The sequence below is a fragment of the Coregonus clupeaformis genome, chromosome 13 (genome assembly GCF_020615455.1).
Source record: "Coregonus clupeaformis isolate EN_2021a chromosome 13, ASM2061545v1, whole genome shotgun sequence".
Taxonomy (NCBI): Eukaryota; Metazoa; Chordata; class Actinopteri; order Salmoniformes; family Salmonidae; genus Coregonus; species Coregonus clupeaformis.
Window position 1 is genome coordinate 20,736,743 of NC_059204.1, and position 18,454 is coordinate 20,755,196.

An 18,454-nucleotide genomic window follows, 5' to 3' on the forward strand; every position below is an offset into this window, starting at 1 on the left:
GACAAGTAGGCGCGCAATGGATTATGGTCATTGTAAGCAAAATGTTGGTTTAAAAATAAAGCAAAATGTTCTGTTTATCATCCCAGCTCTAGTGTACAGTGCATTCGGAAAGTATTCACACCCCTTGACATTTTGTTAAGTTACAGCCTTATTCTAAAATGGATTAAAGTGTTTTTTCCCCCTCATTAATCTACACACAATACCCCATAGTGACAAAGCAAAAACAGGTTTTTAGAAAGTTTCGCAAATTTATTAAAAACGGAAATATCATATTTGCATAAGTATTCAGACCCTTCACTCAGTACTTTGTTGAAGCACCTTTGGCAGCGATTACAGCCTCGAGTCTTCTTCGGTATGATGCTACAAGCTTGGCACCCCTGTATTAGGGGAGTTTCTCCCATTCTTCTCTGCAGATCCTCTCAAGCTCTGTCAGGTTGGATGGGGAGCGTCGCTGCACAGCTATTTTCAGGTCTCTCCAAAGATGTTAGATCAGGTTCAAGTCCAGGTCTGGCTGGGTACACTCAAGGACATTCAGAGACTTGTCCTGAAGCCACTCCTGCGTTGTCTTGGCTGTGTGCCTAGGGTCGTTGTCCTGTTGGAAGGTGAACCTTTGCCCCAGTCTGAGGTCCTGAGCACTCTGGAGCAGGCTTTCATCAAGGATCTCTCTGTACTTGGCTCCGTTCATCTTTCCCTCGATCCTGACTAGTCTCCCAGTCCCTGCCGCTGAAAAACATCCCCACAGCATGATGCTGCCACCACCGTGCTTCACTGTAGGGATGGTGCCAGGTTTCCTCCAGACGTGACGAGTTCAATCTTGGTTTCATCAGACCAGATAATCTTGTTTCTCATGGTCTGAGAGTCTTTAGGTGCCTTTTGGCAAAGTCCAAGCGGGCTGTCATGTGCCTTTTTACTGAGGAGTGGCTTCCGTCTGGCCACTCTACCATAAAGGCCTGATTGGTGGAGTGCTGCAGAGATGGTTGGTCTTCTGGAAGGTTCTCCCATCTCCACAGAGGAACTCTGGAGCTCTGTCAGAGAGACCATCGGGTTCTTGGTCACCTCCCTGACCAAGGCCCTTCTCCCCCAATTGGTCAGTTTGGCCGGGTGGCCAGCTCTAGGAAGAGTCTTGGTGGTTCCAAACTTTTTCAGTTTAAGAATGATGGAGGCCACTGTGTTCTTTGACCTTCAATGCAGCATAATCTTTTTGGCACCCTTCCCCAGATCTGTGCTTCGACACAATCCTGTCTCAGAGCTCTACGGACAATTCCTTCGATCTCATGGCTTGGTTTTTGCTCTGATAAGCACTGTCAACTGTGGGACCTTATACAGTTGAAGTCGGAAGTTTACATACACTCGTTTTTCAACCACTCCACAAATGTCTTGTTAACAAACTATAGTTTTGGCAAGTCGGTTAGGACATCTACTTTGTGCATGACACTAGTAATTTTTCCAACAATTGTTTACAGACCGATATTTCACTTATAATTCACTGTATCACAATTCCAGTGGGTCAGAAGTTTACATACACTAAGTTGACTGTGCCTTTAAACAGCTTGGAAAATTCCAGAAAGGGATGTCATGGCTTTAGAAGCTTCTGATAGGCTAATTGACATACTTTGAGTCAATTGGAGGTGTACCTGTGGATGTATTTCAAGGCCTACCTTCAAACTCAGTGCCTCTTTGCTTGACATCATGGGAAAATCAAAAGAAATCAGCCAAGACCTCAGCAAAAAAATTGTATACCTCCACAGGTCTGGTTCATCCGCCTGAAGGTACAACGTTCATCTGTACAAACAATAGTACGCAAGTATAAACACCATGGGACCACGCAGCCGTCATACCGCTCAGGAAGGAGACACGTTCTGTCTCCTAGAGATTAACGTACTTTGGTGCGAAAAGTGCAAATCAATCCCAGAACAACTGCAAAGGACCTTGTGAAGATGCTGGAGGAAACGGGTACAAATTCACCCAACTTATTGTGGGAAGCTTGTGGAAGGCTACCCGAAACATTTGACCCAAGTTAAACAATTTAAAGGCAAAGCTCCCAAATACTAATTGAGTGTATGTAAACTTCTGACCCACTGGGAATGTGATGAAAGAAATAAAAGCTGAAATATATCATTGTCTCTACTATTATTCTGACATTTCACATTCTTAAAATAAAGTGGTGATCCTAACTGACCTAAGACAAGGAATTTCTTACTAGGATTAAATGTCAGGAATTGTGAAAAACTGAGTTTAAATGTATTTGGCTAAGGTGTATGTAAACTTCCAACTTCAACTGTATATACAGGTGTGTGCCTTTCCAAATCATGTCCAATCAATTGAATTTACCACATGTGGACTCCAAGTTGTAGAAACATCTCAAGGATGATCAATGGAAACAGGATGCACCTGAGCTCAATTTCGAGTCTCATAGCAAAGGGTCTGAATACTTACAGTACCAGTCAAAAGTTTGGACACACCTACTCATTCCAGGGTTTTTCTTTATTTTTACTATTTTCTACATTGTAGAATAATAGTGAAGACATAAAAACTATGAAATAACACATATGGAATCATGTAGTAACCAAACAAGTGTTAAACAAATCAAAATATATTTTATATTTGAGGTTCTTCAAATAGCCACCCTTTGCCTTGATGACAGCTTTGCACACTCTTGGCATTCTCTCAACCAGCTTCACCTGGAATGCTTTTTCAACATTCTTGAAGGAGTTCCCACATATTCTGAGCATTTGTTGGCTGCTTTTCCTTCACTCTGTGGTCCAACTCATCCCAAACCATCTCAATTGGGTTGAGGTCGTGGGATTGTGGAGGTCATGTCATCTGATGCAGCACTCCATCACTCTCCTTCTTGGTAAAAATAGCCCTTACACAGCCTGGAGGTGTGTTGGGTCATTGTCCTGTTGAAAACAAATGATAGGCCCACTAAGCCCAAACTAGATGGGATGGCGTATCGCTGCAGAATGCTGTGGTAGCCAAGCTGGTTTATTGTGCCTTTGAATTCTAAATAAATCACAGACCGTGTCACCAGCAAAGCACCCCAACCATAACACCTCCTCCTCCATGCTTTACGGTGGGAAATACACATGCTGAGATCATCCGTTCACCCACACCGTGTCTCACAAAGCCACGGCGGTTGGAACCAAATATCTCACATTTGGACTCATCAGACCAAAGGACAAATTTCCACCGGTCTAATTTCCATTGCTCATGTTTCTTGGCCCAAGCAAGTATCTTCTTCTTATTGGTGTCCTTTAGTAGTGGTTTCTTCCCCTCCCATCCTTTTCCTCTGTGCGTGTGTGTACAAGGGAGAGTCATGTAAAGTTACGAGCTAGCAGGTTGCTGTTAGAGTCCAGGCCAGGCAGCATCTTTATTTATCATTGGGGAGAGAGACTGAGGAGAGATGTTAAATAGATGAACACACACACACAATAGCTGTGAAATGTTAAGGGCTGTCTGAGCAGAGGAGAGGAGTGGGTCAAGTACACACTGGAACACACAGAAACAGCTTGTCGTCAGACTGAGTCAGAGCCTGTTGAGAGACAGTCAACCTCAGCAGCTCAAGTGCCTGGAAAGTGGAAATGGCCCCCTGGTTCCTCCACAGAACAGAGAAGAGAAGGAAGCATGTAGAGATAAGAGCGAAGTACAACAAATGGAGCAGGCAGAACAATTTTACTCTCTCAGTAGCTACTTTACCGAAGGGGCTGCATGGGAAGATACTGAGATCTGAAGTAGATGACGACTACATTCTCTCTGTCAGCATTACGAGTCTCTTGCTGTTTAAATTAAGTCTCTCTTGTCTTGTCATTATGAAACGCTCAGAGAGGGAGAGCAGTGTGAAATTGAAAAAGGGACGAGGAGGCCTTAATTGTCATTGCTGTATGGCACTGATGTCTCAGATTCAATATCCTGCTAGTGTGCGAAACATTTTTCATTTAAAACAGCGTGAGCCTTTGGCTTCCTTACTGTTTAAATCTTGTTTGGTGAAAACAGTAGTTTGAATAAAAACCTGTGTCTTACTGAGTGTGCAGTAGTTTTGCTATCCGTCTCTCCTCTCTCTGAGGATCTCTTCAGCTGGAGATCACACAGATGTGCCCGTAGCCACATGCACAATGCACGCTCATGCACAGTATTGTACAGTTTAGATAAATTGGACATCTTGATTAGATTAGATTAGATCTTCCTGTCATTGAAGGGAGAGATGGCTCTTGGAGGTCATTAGTCATCTCTGCAACAAAAGTTGCAAAGGTGGGACTGGCTGGCTGGGCAGGCGCTGCGGTTGTGTCTGTGCTCTGTTTGCTTACCCAGGCATTAAGTCAGAAGCAGGAATTAAGCAGCCAATGATTGAGAGTGTTGAGCTCAAATGCCTGGCCCAGACCCCTGTATTAATGAGCCTGCCATCAGCAGGCAGAGCAGTTTGCAAGACTGAAACACGTAATCACATTAGCACATGCTAAACACACACACGACACACACACACACACACTACAGCATCGGCACACACACTGGGGCATTGTTAAATATAGCCAGTGAGGTGCTTAGCAGCTTAAACAAATGTCTCAGTCAGAGGGCTCAGTGGTGTTCCTGAGATCAGAGACGCTGTGTGATTACTGTCTGCTGTCATGGAGCTGCTCCACACTCTCTCTGCCTGTCTTTGCCACTCTGCCTCCTTCATTTTCAAGGTGTTGACTGTACTTCCTTTTTCAGCACACGAACACAATAAATATAATTATATATTTAAAAGGAAGAAAAAAATTGATCCGGTGGGGGACTCGAACCTACGCCGCAAGTTGCAGCAATTGTCAAGAACTCGGCACTCTACACTCTGAGCTATTTGTGCAGTCATGTTACAACTTGTGATAGTTAGTTTGATTATCAGAACGTGCCGGTGGACTTCTGGTAAGGACGCTTTTTTGAAAAAGTGTTAGATCAAGTCCAACTACGTTTAACGATTTTAATTGGCTGATATGGAATCTGTTACCAGATGTAATTATGTGCTCAGCTGGTCGTCCTCAGCATAGTGGCTAATTGTGCCAGGTTGGCCTATGAGAAAAGCTAGCAGCTGGCCATTTTAGACCACTGGTATCAACCTCGGGTCTAAGCAAAAGTTTGAGTATGGCCCCATCGTGGCCAGAAGCTACTGACCTCTCTGCTACTGTCTGAATGACTGACAGCCCTTACCCCTACTATGGCACTTCAGAATAGGAATAGGAATGGAATGTGTTGCTTGCTTGCAGGGGAATCCAGGCAAGAACTCCCTGTATGTATCCAAAATGGCACCTTATTCCCTATATACTGCACTGCTTTTGACCAAAAGTAGTGCACTATAATGGGAATAGGGTGCCATTTGGGACTCTGCTTCTGTTGTGTCCCCATGAGATGAGAGCACTGTGCTGTTAGGGGAAGCGCAGAGATTTGGAATGTGATAATGTTGTTGAAGTCAGTCAGGTTCTGTTCTTCTCAGAAGAGAACCTTAGAACCTCAGTTCAGATTACCACACATCTGCTCTTCTGATGGGAAACCTGTCATTTTACTTTTTACCTGCGTTAACGCGTTTCTCTCTCGCTTCCCCTATTTCTCTTTGTCCTTCCCCCCTCTCACCTTCTCCCCTCCACCCCTCTGTCTCTGTCTCTGTCTATCACCCCAGGGGACACTACACAGAGGATGAGATCTGCTCAATATCCAACACCTGCAGAATTGGATGCTTATGCTAAGAAGGTTGCCAACAACCCCCTGACCATTAAGATCTTCCCCAACAGCGTCAAGGTCCCCCAGAGGAACCACGTGCGCCGCACAGTCAACGGGCTGGATACTTCAGGCCAGCGCTATAGCCCCTACCCCCCCTCTCAGGCTAGCGCCAAGGCCGGCCTCCTTGCCATCATCAAGATGCCCGTCATCAAGGGCATCCTCAAAGACTTTGATGGCAGCCGGGTACGCCTGCACCCCTCCGAGGTCATCATGAACCCCCCTGGCCCCGGAGGACCATACGCAGCAGCGGCCTCTGCCAGCACTTTAAACCTCCACCACCCCCCTTCCCAAGGCCAGGGCCAGGGCATGCCCCGGCAGAGCCATCACCCTCACCCTGGGAGCCAGACTCACCCTCAGACTCTACAACAGACTCACCCCCAGCAGCAGGGTCAGTGCCAGGTCCTCAGACACCCACACCCCATGCCCCAGCAGCACCCAGAGCAGAGTCTGCCCAGGCCCCAGACTCTGTCCCACCCCCCAGCCCTGGGCCACCCCCAGCCTCCCTCTGGCTCCACCCTCCTGCTCCAACAGCAGCAGCAACAGAACGTTCAGCAGCAGGGGCAGCCTCCTCCCAGCCTGCAGGGGGGCCGGAAGCTGCCAGACGCTGATGCGCCGCCTAACGTGACCGTCTCTACCTCAACAATTCCTCTGTCCATGGCCGCCGGCCTGAACCAGGGCCGCCAGCCAGACCTGAGCAGCATCATGCACCAGATCAACCAGTTCTGCCAATCCCGGGCCCAGGGGGCTGGAGCCACCTCCATGTGCGAGGGCCAGATCGCCAACCCCAGCCCCATCAGCCGCAACCTCCTCATCAACGCCAGCTCCAGGTTGTCCTTGCACAGCCACCCCCACCCACACCCCAATGTCTGTCCCCCCGGGCTGCCCCCTCACCCCAACTGCATCATGTGCCCCGCGAACAAGGCTGCTGCCCCCTCTCACCCCCAAAACAACATGGCTGCCATTAACAGGATGCCTGTTTACCACAATGATATCAAACAGCAGCAGCAGCACCAACAGCATTTACAACAGCAGCATCAAGAACAACAGCATCAACAACAGCATCAACAACAGCATCAACAACAACAACAACAACAACAACAACAACAACAACACCACCATAATCACCAACAGCAGATGCGCTGGAACCAGCAGCAGTTGGCTCATCTACAGCACATGCAGCAGGATGGCGGGGGCCACCCCTGCAAGCACCCCTCCCACATGGGCTACCCCCCGGAGCTGTGTGTGGGCCAGCCATACAGCCTGAAGCCTCCTATAGAGAAGCCCACCCCCTCTCCCCCCGTCAACAACAACAACAACAATGGCATGCCTGGGGGTCCACTGGCCCACTACACCAGCGGTGGCCACTATTTCCAGCCACACGCTGTGTGGAACAGCAGTATCCTGCCAACGCCCAACAGCGACAGCTCCGGGTCTCAGGACCTGTCCATGCCATTCCATGGTGGGCCCCCAGGGGGCGCCACCACCCTAGACTGTGGTGGGCCCCCTGGGGGAGGCCATTACAGGCCCGGCGCGGGCTCCTCCTCCTCCGGCCAGACTAGTCTGGTGCATACGGCAGATTACTTGGGTGGGGACTTCCAGACGCCCTGCTTCCGAGATCACAATCTGGGGCTGATGGGTAAGATGCACAGGCCTCCCATGAACAGGGTGGGGCCCGAGGTTGGCCCCGGGGACGGCAGAACCGATCACATCCAGCACCCAGGGTACAGATAAGATAAGCTACGGTCGGTCTTGTCTACACAGCAGTTATCAAAAACAAAATCCTTTTAGTCTTAAGAAAGGAAAAATATGAAAACAATTAAATTAATAAATTAAGTAAAAATTACCGCTAACATTAAAAAGAGGACAAATTAATATATAATAAAGAGCAGTGTTTCTTTTTCTTTCTTTCTTTTTCTTGGAGTCAATCTTGCAAGTGATCAATTGATTTTGTAAATGAGTGCTTTGACTAGGCACCCTCTAGGGAACGTTTCTAATGTATGTGATTGTCATCATTCCCTACCTTTTCCCCATCCTACCTGTCTATCAGTGTGCCTGGATCTAAGGATACAGAGTTATTTTTACTTCAGATCTGTCCTTCCTTAGTTTCTGCAGAGGATGGATGAAAACTGATGCTTGATGGAGGAAAGAAAAAACATTAATTAGTTTGTTTTTACAGGGTCGTGTGGGGATTTCTCCACTGCGATTAGTTTTATTGGACAAGTTGCTAATTTTCCCTTTTTGCGTTTACTTGTGAAACTCGTGGTGACGTCAAGATTAAAAATACAAGCATATATTTTCCTCTTGAAATCACCTTGCAGACGAGATCATTAATGAATGGTTCAGTGAGAAACTGAAACTATCAGTCACTGGACACTACAAAGGACAGACTGAGACACTTGCCGTATGCACATGTACAAAGAGGCTTTTTTTTCTCTTTCTTTTGAAATGTATTTTTTTGTGAAATAGGACTGTTTTCTGAATCAGGTCACTGTTCAAGGTTGATTCCTCGCTATCATCGAAGTATCTAATCTAATCAGGTTGATGTTTGTACAGAGTATAGATATATACTGTATAGACAGTATAGACATCTTGATCAAGCAGGGAGCAACATACGTGGGGACTGACTGGGGGAGCTGACCAACGCTCTCTTGCTCAAAATGCTGCAATGAATTCAGGTGTCTGTTACAAACCATTTGTCACCAATGCCAATTGAGATTGGCAACATGATTGTGGATTAATATATTTTTATTTCAATGGAGTGAAAAAATAAATGAAATGAAATCTGTTCATTCTGTCTGAAGCCTTAAATGGCCAAAGTCACATAATTGACAAGGAAAACTGCTTTTAAAATGTAATTTTATGTTGGTAAAATGTTTTTCCTATCATTTTTCGTAAACCTGAAAACAACTACTTGAATTGTTGAGATGCGATGTTCTGTTTGGCAGTTGTTTAGTGAAGGGAGTTGGCTAGTTAGCAGGACTAAACCTTTCTACTGGAGTGAAATATAATTGTTACTAATATTATTTTAGAAACTAACTATGAACCAAATCAGAGTTTTGATCCTGAGTGTATTTTATTTTGTTTTTAATCACTAAGGGTAACTTAAGTTAGGTGTAGTTGCTACTGATTCTGGTATGAAGTCTGCTGAAAAGACCAAATTGATCACTTGCAAGATCACTTAGAGGTTAAAGGAAAATGACTTAAGTTAAAGCGAAACAGCAAATGCATTGTTTATTTTATTGTACACTGGCTTATCTACTATACTACTGTAACTTTAAAGTGTAATGATTGTGTGTGAATGATGCCTGCTGATGCGGGTTGAGTATAGACGTGCGTGCATGTGCGTTTTGTATGTATGCAGATGTGCGTCTGTCTGTACGTGAGAGTGGTGGACACACTGACCTCCACTTTCTGTTCGCCTCCCTCCAAGCCCTTAAAAAGCCTTAAGTATTTGGTCCTTGGACTTTCCTTTGAAAACAAGCATGGTTATAACGAAAACCCAAAATGATGATTATGAGAATGATGATTGCAAGGATACATACAGAGGAACCGCAATTTCTGTTTGTTAATTTGCCTTTTATTTTAATTACGTTTTTGTTGAATATAAAAGGCAATTCCTTAGAGATTCTTCTTTATTACGAAAACAAGAAATGTTGTAATTATATTTCAATCTTACAGTGCCTTGCAAAAGTATTCATACCCCTTGGATTTCTTAAAATGTTGTGTTACAAAGTGGGATTAAAATGGATTCAATTGTACATTTTTGTCAACAATCTACACAAAATACTCTAATGTCAAAGTGGAAGAACAATTTTAACATTTTTTAAAGATTAATAGAAATTAAATGACTAAAATATAGTCATTGCATAAGCATTCAGCTCCCTGAATCAATACATGTTAGAAACACATTTGGAAGAGATTACAGCTGTGATCCTTCTTGGGTAGGTCTCTCTGGATAAGAGTGTCTGCTAAATGATGTAAATGTCTCTGAGCTTTACACACCTGAATTGTGCAATATTATAAACTGGTGGTTCGAGCCCTGAATGCTGATTGTCTGAAGCCGCGGTATATCAGACAGTATACCACAGGTATGACAAAACATTTATTTTTACTGCTCTAATTATGTTGGTAACCAATTTATAAATGTCAAGTCTTGCCATAGATTTTCAAGCAGATTTAAGTCAAAACTGTAACTTGCCCACTCAGGAACATTTTCTGTCTTCTTGGTAAGCAACTCAAGTGTAGATTTAGCCTTTTGTTGTATGTTATTGTCCTGCTTAAAGGTGAATTCCTCTGCCAGTGTCTGGTGTAAAGCAGACTGAAGCAGGTTATCCTCTAGGATTTTGCCTGTGCTTAGCTCCATCCCAATTATTTTTATCCTGAAAAACTCCCCAGTATTTGCCGATGTCAAGCATATCCATACCATGATGCAGCCACCACCATGCTTAAAATGAGGCAGTTACTCAGTGATGTGTTGTTGGATTTACCACAAACATATGGCTTTGCATTTAGGCCAAAGTGTATTATTTTGCTGTTTTGTTTTTACAGTATTACTTTAGTGTCTTGTTGCACACAAGATGCATGTTTTGCAAAAATGGTATTCTGTATATTTGTATTCTTTTCACTCTGTCATTTAAGTCATTGTGGAGTCACTACGATGTTGTTGATCCATCCTTAGTTTTCTCCTATCACAGCCATCTAACTGTTTTAAAATCACTAATGGCCTCATGGTAACATCCCTGAGCAGTTTCATTCCTGTCCTGCAGCTCAGTTCAGAAGGTTGACTGTATCTTTGATGTGTCTGGGTGGTTTAATATATAATCCATAATTATTAACTTCACCATGCTTAAAGAGATATTCAATGTCTGATTTGTTATTGTTACCCATCTATCAATCACTGGCCGTCTTTGTGAGGCTATCGAAAAGCTTCCTGGTCTTTGTAGTTGAATCTTTGCTTGAAATTCAATACTTGACTGAGGGACCTTACAGGTAGATAGATGTATGTGTGGGGGAAAGTGGAAGGGTTAGTCATTAAAAAAATCATGTCAACCCCTAGTATTTCACACAGTGAGTCCATGTAATTATGTGATTTGTTAAGCCAAATTTTACTCCTGAACTAATTTAGGCTTGCCTGAACAAAGGGGCTGAATACTTATGCAACGACTTTTACTTATCATATTTTTATTAATCTTGAAAGAAATGTTCAAATTTTTCTTCCACTTTGGCACTACAGAGTATTTTGAGTAGATTGTTGAAAAAAAAAAGGACAAATCATTTTAATCCCACTTTGTAACATAATAAAATGTGAAGAAATCCAAGGGGTCTGAATACTTTTGCAAGGCACTGTATGTGTAGTTACTGGGCTGTAACAAACCATTTATTTCCCAGTTTCAAAGCTACAGTTGTGACTTGTTTATAATACTTGATTTTCTTGTTATTTAAATAATTTTCCCTCTTTGTTTCCTTTACTATTGCTGTGAAATAGAGGAAGGCCCAATAAGTATTTCTTTTACATGTCACTCTGTGGCTGTACGACAGATAAAAAGGCGAGAGAGTGAGAGTTGTGCTACTCTTTTTGTAATATTGTAATAATAAAATAAAGTTCTAATTTAAGCTTTGAAATGAGTGTTCTATGGATGTCATGTTCTTTTGATGCCCAAATGCCGTTTCTCCTAAAGAACTTGCAAATATGAGTATTTGAAATACAAATGCTCACAACCTTTCATTCAGTGAGAACAGATGGAGGAAATTGGATGTTCTTCCACCTTATGTTTGTCTCCAAACCATATACCTGTCTGCTCACTGCCCTACAAATCTGCATGGGTTACCCCCTGAGTACTCAAATGATTTCTTTAGATCAGACAGTATTCCATGTTTTTTTTTTCTCCCATTTGAGTCCCTCACATTTTATTTCAATAGTACTGTGTGAAATAAAGTTTTACCTATATCACACAGTCATTGATGTTTAGGTAGCACCTCATCTCCACATCAATCAGGTACAGAAACCTCATTGGAACAGTTGCTGCTATTGGACCTAGTTAGGAAGTCAACAATCAATGAATGATTCAAGAGGCTATACTATACAGTACATAGGCCTACACCCCTTGTGCCTCACATTGCCGTTTAACTGTGACAGCTGGTGTACAAAGCAGTGATTGCACATATTTCATTCAGTGCTTTTACTGCTTTCCTAGTGTATCAAAGCGATCCGGTGTGAAATAGCGACAGGAAGTCACGTAGCCAGAGCAAGCTGTGAAATCGAGAAATCTGCAGGACACGCTGGCTTTGATCCATCTGGCAGGAGTTATATAAAGAGCGCACAGTGGGGGGGGGGGGGGACTGACTGACCGACCGGCCGCTTTCTGGGTTCAGTTCAGACACTATTGCTCTTGAGAGATTTGAGCAAGGCAGGGGTTGAATCAGCAACTGGCATATTCTGTGACCTATCACTGAACTTTGTAAATGCGTATTTATGTAGCATTTTATTTGAGACAGTCCACCAAACCGGCCAGAATGAGTCATTGATATATCAATAATCATAAAGTATGCTTTAGAATGTGGACAAGATCAGGACAAAGAACGCATGTTAGAACCAGCTATAAACCGGGCTCATATAATCAAGAAAGATTACATGGGCCAGTCTGAGGCTTTTATAGTAAAGACATGTAATTTAACTGTAAAACTGTATTACCTTTTGAATGTGCCATGAACACAACCAGTCATGTTTTCATCTGGTTGTCAAATCACTTTAAAAAGTAGATTACCTTTGACGGATCATCCAAAATAATTCCAGCATCTGAACAGTGCACTGTGCACCTGCCAACTTTCCTTCAATTCGCAAGATCCCCGACAGATCCACGGACAACGCAATCGCCATTGCACTGCACACTGACCTCATCCACCTGGACAAGAGGAATGCATACGTGAGAATGCTGTTCAGCGACTACAGCTTGGCCTTCAATACCATAGTGCCCTCAATACCATTGTGCTAACCACAACGCCCTGGGACTGAACTCCTCCCTATGCAACTGGGTCCTGGACTTCCTGACGGGCTGTCCCCAGGTGGTGAAGGTAGGTAACATTACCTCCTCCAAACTGATCTTCAACACGGGGCCCCACAAGGGTGGGTCCTCAGTCCCCTTCTGTACACCTGTATACCCACAACTGTGTGGCCTCACACACTTCCAACTTCATCAAGTTCGCTGATAACAGGACAGTAGTAGGCCTGATTACCAACAATGATAAGACGACCTACAGGGAGGAGGTAGGCACTGAATGTGTGGTGCCAGGTAAACAATCTCTCCCTCAAATTCAGCTAAACAAAGGAGTCAATTGTGGATTTTAGGAGGAATTACCCTGCCCACACCCCAATGGACATTTATATTCAGGGGTGAAAGTAAGGTGGTACGGTGTCCCAGCAAAATAAATAGTGGGGGTAGGCCATACCGGTAAAACATGAGCCTATCACAATAATTAAAACAAAATGTCAAGAAATTTGTAGGCTATTACACCAAAATGTGATGTGGTTGGACCAAAACAACAACATTTTGCCAAGGCAGAAATGAATGGCCAACATCCAGATGGACACGGATAACAGTGGATGCATAACCGACAAATGTCATTACACCTTTTGGTGTTTTGTGTAACAGATGGCTCTTTCAATTCACCACTGTTTGCAGGCTGGAAATACAGTGGGGGAAAAAAGTATTTAGTCAGCCACCAATTGTGCAAGTTCTCCCACTTAAAAAGATGAGAGAGGCCTGTAATTTTCATCATAGGTACACGTCAACTATGACAGACAAATTGAGAAAAAAAAATCCAGAAAATCACATTGTAGGATTTTTAATGAATTTAATGCAAATTATGGTGGAAAATAAGTATTTGGTCACCTACAAACGAGCAAGATTTCTGGCTCTCACAGACCTGTAACTTCTTCTTTAAGAGGCTCCTCTGTCCTCCACTCGTTACCTGTATTAATGGCACCTGTTTGAACTTGTTATCAGTATAAAATACACCTGTCCACAACCTCAAACAGTCACACTCCAAACTCCACTATGGCCAAGACCAAAGAGCTGTCAAAGGACACCAGAAACAAAATTGTAGACCTGCACCAGGCTGGGAAGACTGAATCTGCAATAGGTAAGCAGCTTGGTTTGAAGAAATCAACTGTGGGAGCAATTATTAGGAAATGGAAGACATACAAGACCACTGATAATCTCCCTCGATCTGGGGCTCCACGCAAGATCTCACCCCGTGGGGTCAAAATGATCACAAGAACGGTGAGCAAAAATCCCAGAACCACACGGGGGGACCTAGTGAATGACCTGCAGAGAGCTGGGACCAAAGTAACAAAGCCTACCATCAGTAACACACTACGCCGCCAGGGACTCAAATCCTGCAGTGCCAGACATGTCCCCCTGCTTAAGCCAGTACATGTCCAGGCCCATCTGAAGTTTGCTAGAGTGCATTTGGATGATCCAGAAGAGGATTGGGAGAATGTCATATGGTCAGATCAAACCAAAATATAACTTTTTGGTAAAAACTCAACTCGTCGTGTTTGGAGGACAAAGAATGCTGAGTTGCATCCAAAGAACACCATACCTACTGTGAAGCATGGGGGTGGAAACATCATGCTTTGGGGCTGTGTTTTTCTGCAAAGGGACCAGGACGACTGATCCGTGTAAAGGAAAGAATGAATGGGGCCATGTATCGTGAGATTTTGAGTGAAAACCTCCTTCCATCAGCAAGGGCATTGAAGATGAAACGTGGCTGGGTCTTTCAGCATGACAATGATCCCAAACACACCGCCCGGGCAACGAAGGAGTGGCTTCGTAAGAAGCATTTCAAGGTCCTGGAGTGGCCTAGCCAGTCTCCAGATCTCAACCCCATAGAAAATCTTTGGAGGGAGTTGAAAGTCTGTGTTGCCCAGCGACAGCCCCAAAACATCATTGCTCTAGAGGAGATCTGCATGGAGGAATGGGCCAAAATACCAGCAACAGTGTGTGAAAACCTTGTGAAGACTTACAGAAAACGTTTGACCTGTGTCATTGCCAACAAAGGGTATATAACAAAGTATTGAGAAACTTTTGTTATTGACCAAATACTTTTTTTCCACCATAATTTGCAAATAAATTCATAAAAAATCCTACAATGTGATTTTCTGGAATTTTTTTCCTCATTTTGTCTGTCATAGTTGACGTGTACCTATGATGAAAATTACAGGCCTCTCTCATCTTTTTCAGTGGGAGAACTTGCACAATTGGTGGCTGACTAAATACTTTTTTCCCCACTGTATATATATATTTTTTAATAAATTCCACAAAGTTAATGGACTAGGCCTTTATTACTCCTGTACTAGAGGAGAAAAATACTCCTCAGCACCAACTTTTTGCCGACTTTTCTTTATATATGAAAGGTATTGCCGGCGACAAAGCCTATACTTTAATTTCTGCCAACCGACCTACTCATGATTGTGGTAAAGTTCTGCCTATGGTTTAATATGAATAATACAACGGGTGGGTCTAATCCTTAATGCTGATTGGTTAAAACCGCATTCCAGCCGGTGTCTATTCCACAAGTTACCACCGGCTAAATCTATGATGTTAAAATGCCTAAGGTCCCATGGTTGACAGTGCATGTCAGAGCAAAAACCAAGCCATGAGGTCGAAGGAATTGTCCGTAGAGCTCAGAGACAGGATTGTGTCGAGGCACAGATCTGGGGAAGGGTACCAAAAAATTTCTGCAGCATTGAAGGTCCCCAAGAACACAGTGGCCTCCATCATTCTTCAATGGAAGAAGTTTGGAACCACCAAGACTCTTCCTAGAGCTGGCCGCCCGGCCAAACTGAGCAATTGGGGGAGAAGGGCCTTGTTCAGGGAGGTGACCAAGAACCCGATGATCACTCTGACAGAGCTCCAGAGAACCTTCCAGAAGGACAACCATCTCTGCAGCACTCCACCAATCAGGCCTTTATGGTAGAGTGGCCAGACGAAAGCCACTCCTCAGTAAAAGGCACATGACAGACCACTTGGAGTTTGCCAAAAGGCACTTAAAGGACTCTCAGACCATGATAAACAAGATTCTCTGGTCTGACGAAACCAAGATTGAAGTCTTTGGCCTGAATGCCAAGCATTAGGTCTGGAGGAAACCTGGCACCATCCCTACGGTGAAGCATGGTGGTGGCAGCATCATGCTGTGTGGATGTTTTTCAGCGGCAGGGACTGGGAGACTAGTCAGGATCGAGGGAAAGATGAACGGAGCAAAGTATAGAGAGATCCTTGATGAAAACCTGCACCAGAGTGCTCAGGACCTCAGATTGGGGCGAAGGTTCACCTTCCAACAGGACAATGACCCTAAGCACACAGCCAAGACAATGCAGGAGTGGCTTCGGGACAAGTCTCTGAATGTCCATCCTATCATCTTTTCCCTCTGCTAAATCCTTCTCCCTGCGATCTCCTGATTCTGCCTCCTCAACCCTCCTCTCCTCCCTTTCTGCATCTTTTGACTTTCTATGTCCCCTATCCTCACCTGCTCCGTGGCTTGACGACTCATTGCGAGCTCACAGAACAGGGCTCCGGGCAGCCGAGCGGAAATGGAGGAAAACTAGACTCCCTGCGGACCTGTCATCTTTTCACTCCCTCCTCTCTACATTTTCTTCCTCTGTTTCTGCTGCTAAAGCCACTTTCTACCACTCTAAATTTCAAGCCTCTGCCTCTAACCCTAGGAAGCTCTTTGCCACCTTCTCCTCCCTGCTGAATCCTCCTCCTCTCCCTCCTTCCTCTCTGTGGATGACTTTGTCAACCATTTTGAAAAGAAGATTGACGACATCCGATCCTCATTTATTAAGTCAAATGACACCGCTGGTCCTGCTCACACTGCCCTACCCAATGCTTTGACTTCCTTCTCCCCTCTCTCTCCAGATGAAATCTTGAGACTTGTGACGGCCGGCCGCCCAACAACCTGCCCACTTGACCCTATCCCCTCCTCTCTTCTCCAGACCATTTCCAGAGACCTTCTCCCTTACCTCACCTCGCTCATCAACTCATCCTTGACCACTGGCTATGTCCCTTCCGTCTTCAAGAGAGCGAGAGTTGCACCCCTCCTCAAAAAACCTACACTCGATCCCTCCGATGTCAACAACTACAGATCAGTATCCCTTCTTTCTTTTCTCTCCAGAACTCTTGAGAGTGACATCACTAGACAACTTTCCTGCTATCTCTCTCAGAATGACCTTCTTGATCCAAACCAGTCAAGTTTCAAGACTGGTCATTCAACTGAGACTGCTCTTCTCTGTGTCACGGAGGCTCTCCGCACTGCTAAAGCTAACTCTCTCTCCGCTGCTCTTATCCTTCTAGACCTATCTGCTGCCTTTGATACTGTGAACCATCAGATCCTCCTCTCCACCCTCTCCGAGTTGGGCATCTCCGGCGCTGCTCACTCTTGGATTGCGTCCTACCTGACAGGTCGCTCCTACCAGGTGGCGTGGCGAGAATCTGTCTCCGCACCACGTGCTCTCACCACTGGTGTCCCCCAGGGCTCAGTTCTAGGCCCTCTCCTATTCTATCTATACACCAAGTCACTTGGCTCTGTCATATCCTCACATGGTCTCTCCTATCATTGCTATGCAGACGACACACAATTAATTTTCTCCTTTCCCCCTTCTGATAACCAGATGGCGAATCGCATCTCTGCATGTCTGGCGGACATATCAGTGTGGATGTCGGATCACCACCTCAAGCTGAACCTCGGCAAGACGGAGCTGCTCTTCCTCCCGGGGAAGGACTGCCCGCTCCATGATCTCGGCATCACGGTTGACAACTCCATTGTTTCCTCCTCCCAGAGTACAAGGAACCTTGGCGTGACCCTGGACAACACCCTGTCGTTCTCCGCTAACATCAAAGCGGTGACCCGATCCTGCAGGTTCATGCTCTATAACATTTGCAGAGTACAACCCTACCTTACACAGAAAGCGGCACAGGTCCTAATCCAGGCACTTGTCATCTCCCGTCTGGATTACTGCAACTCGCTGTTGGCTGGGCTCCCTGCCTGTGCCATTAAACCCCTACAACTTATCCAGAACGCTGCAGCCCGTCTGGTGTTCAACCTTCCCAAGTTCTCTCATGTCACCCCGCTCCTCCGCACACTCCACTGGCTTCCAGTCAAAGCTCGCATCTACTACAAAACCATGGTGCTTGCCTACGGAGCTGTGAGGGCAACGGCACCTCCTTACCTGCAGGCTTTGATCAGACCCTACACCCAAACGAGGGCACTACGTTCATCCACCTCTGGCCTGCTAGCCCCCCTACCTCTACGGAAGCACAGTTCCCGCTCAGCCCAGTCAAAGCTATTCGCTGCTCTGGCACCCCAATGGTGGAACAAGCTCCCCCACGACGCGAGGACAGCGGAGTCACTGACCACCTTCCGGAGACACTTGAAACCCTACCTCTTTAAGGAATACCTGGAATAGTATAACAGTAATCCTTCTACAACAAAAGACCAGACGGCTTGGGTAGCAACCCTAGATTTGTGTAGGGACTATATCTTGTGGAAGTATGAAATAGTATGAATAAATTCATCAAAATAACGTTTTTAATGAAAATATGTAAATCATTATTTGAATATGTTGGTAACCCGTTGCATAAAAGTGATAATGCCCTCGAAGTCGGTGTTTGGAGGATATATTGGCAGGGTAACAGCACCCTTGCCA

At 44.9% G+C, this 18,454-nt stretch overlaps 1 protein-coding gene across 1 annotated transcript in view; it reads left to right on the plus strand.

Annotated features, from left to right (window-relative positions):
• Positions 1-9,490, plus strand: part of LOC121579431 (protein FAM222B) — a 55,802-nt gene extending 46,312 nt beyond the window's left edge. The window contains exon 3 of the mRNA XM_041894019.2: positions 5,648-9,490. Within this exon, the coding sequence (XP_041749953.2) occupies positions 5,648-7,479 (1,832 nt within the window). The 3' untranslated portion in view covers positions 7,480-9,490. The remainder of the gene's footprint in view (positions 1-5,647) is intronic.
• The last annotated feature ends 8,964 nt before the right edge of the window (positions 9,491-18,454 follow it).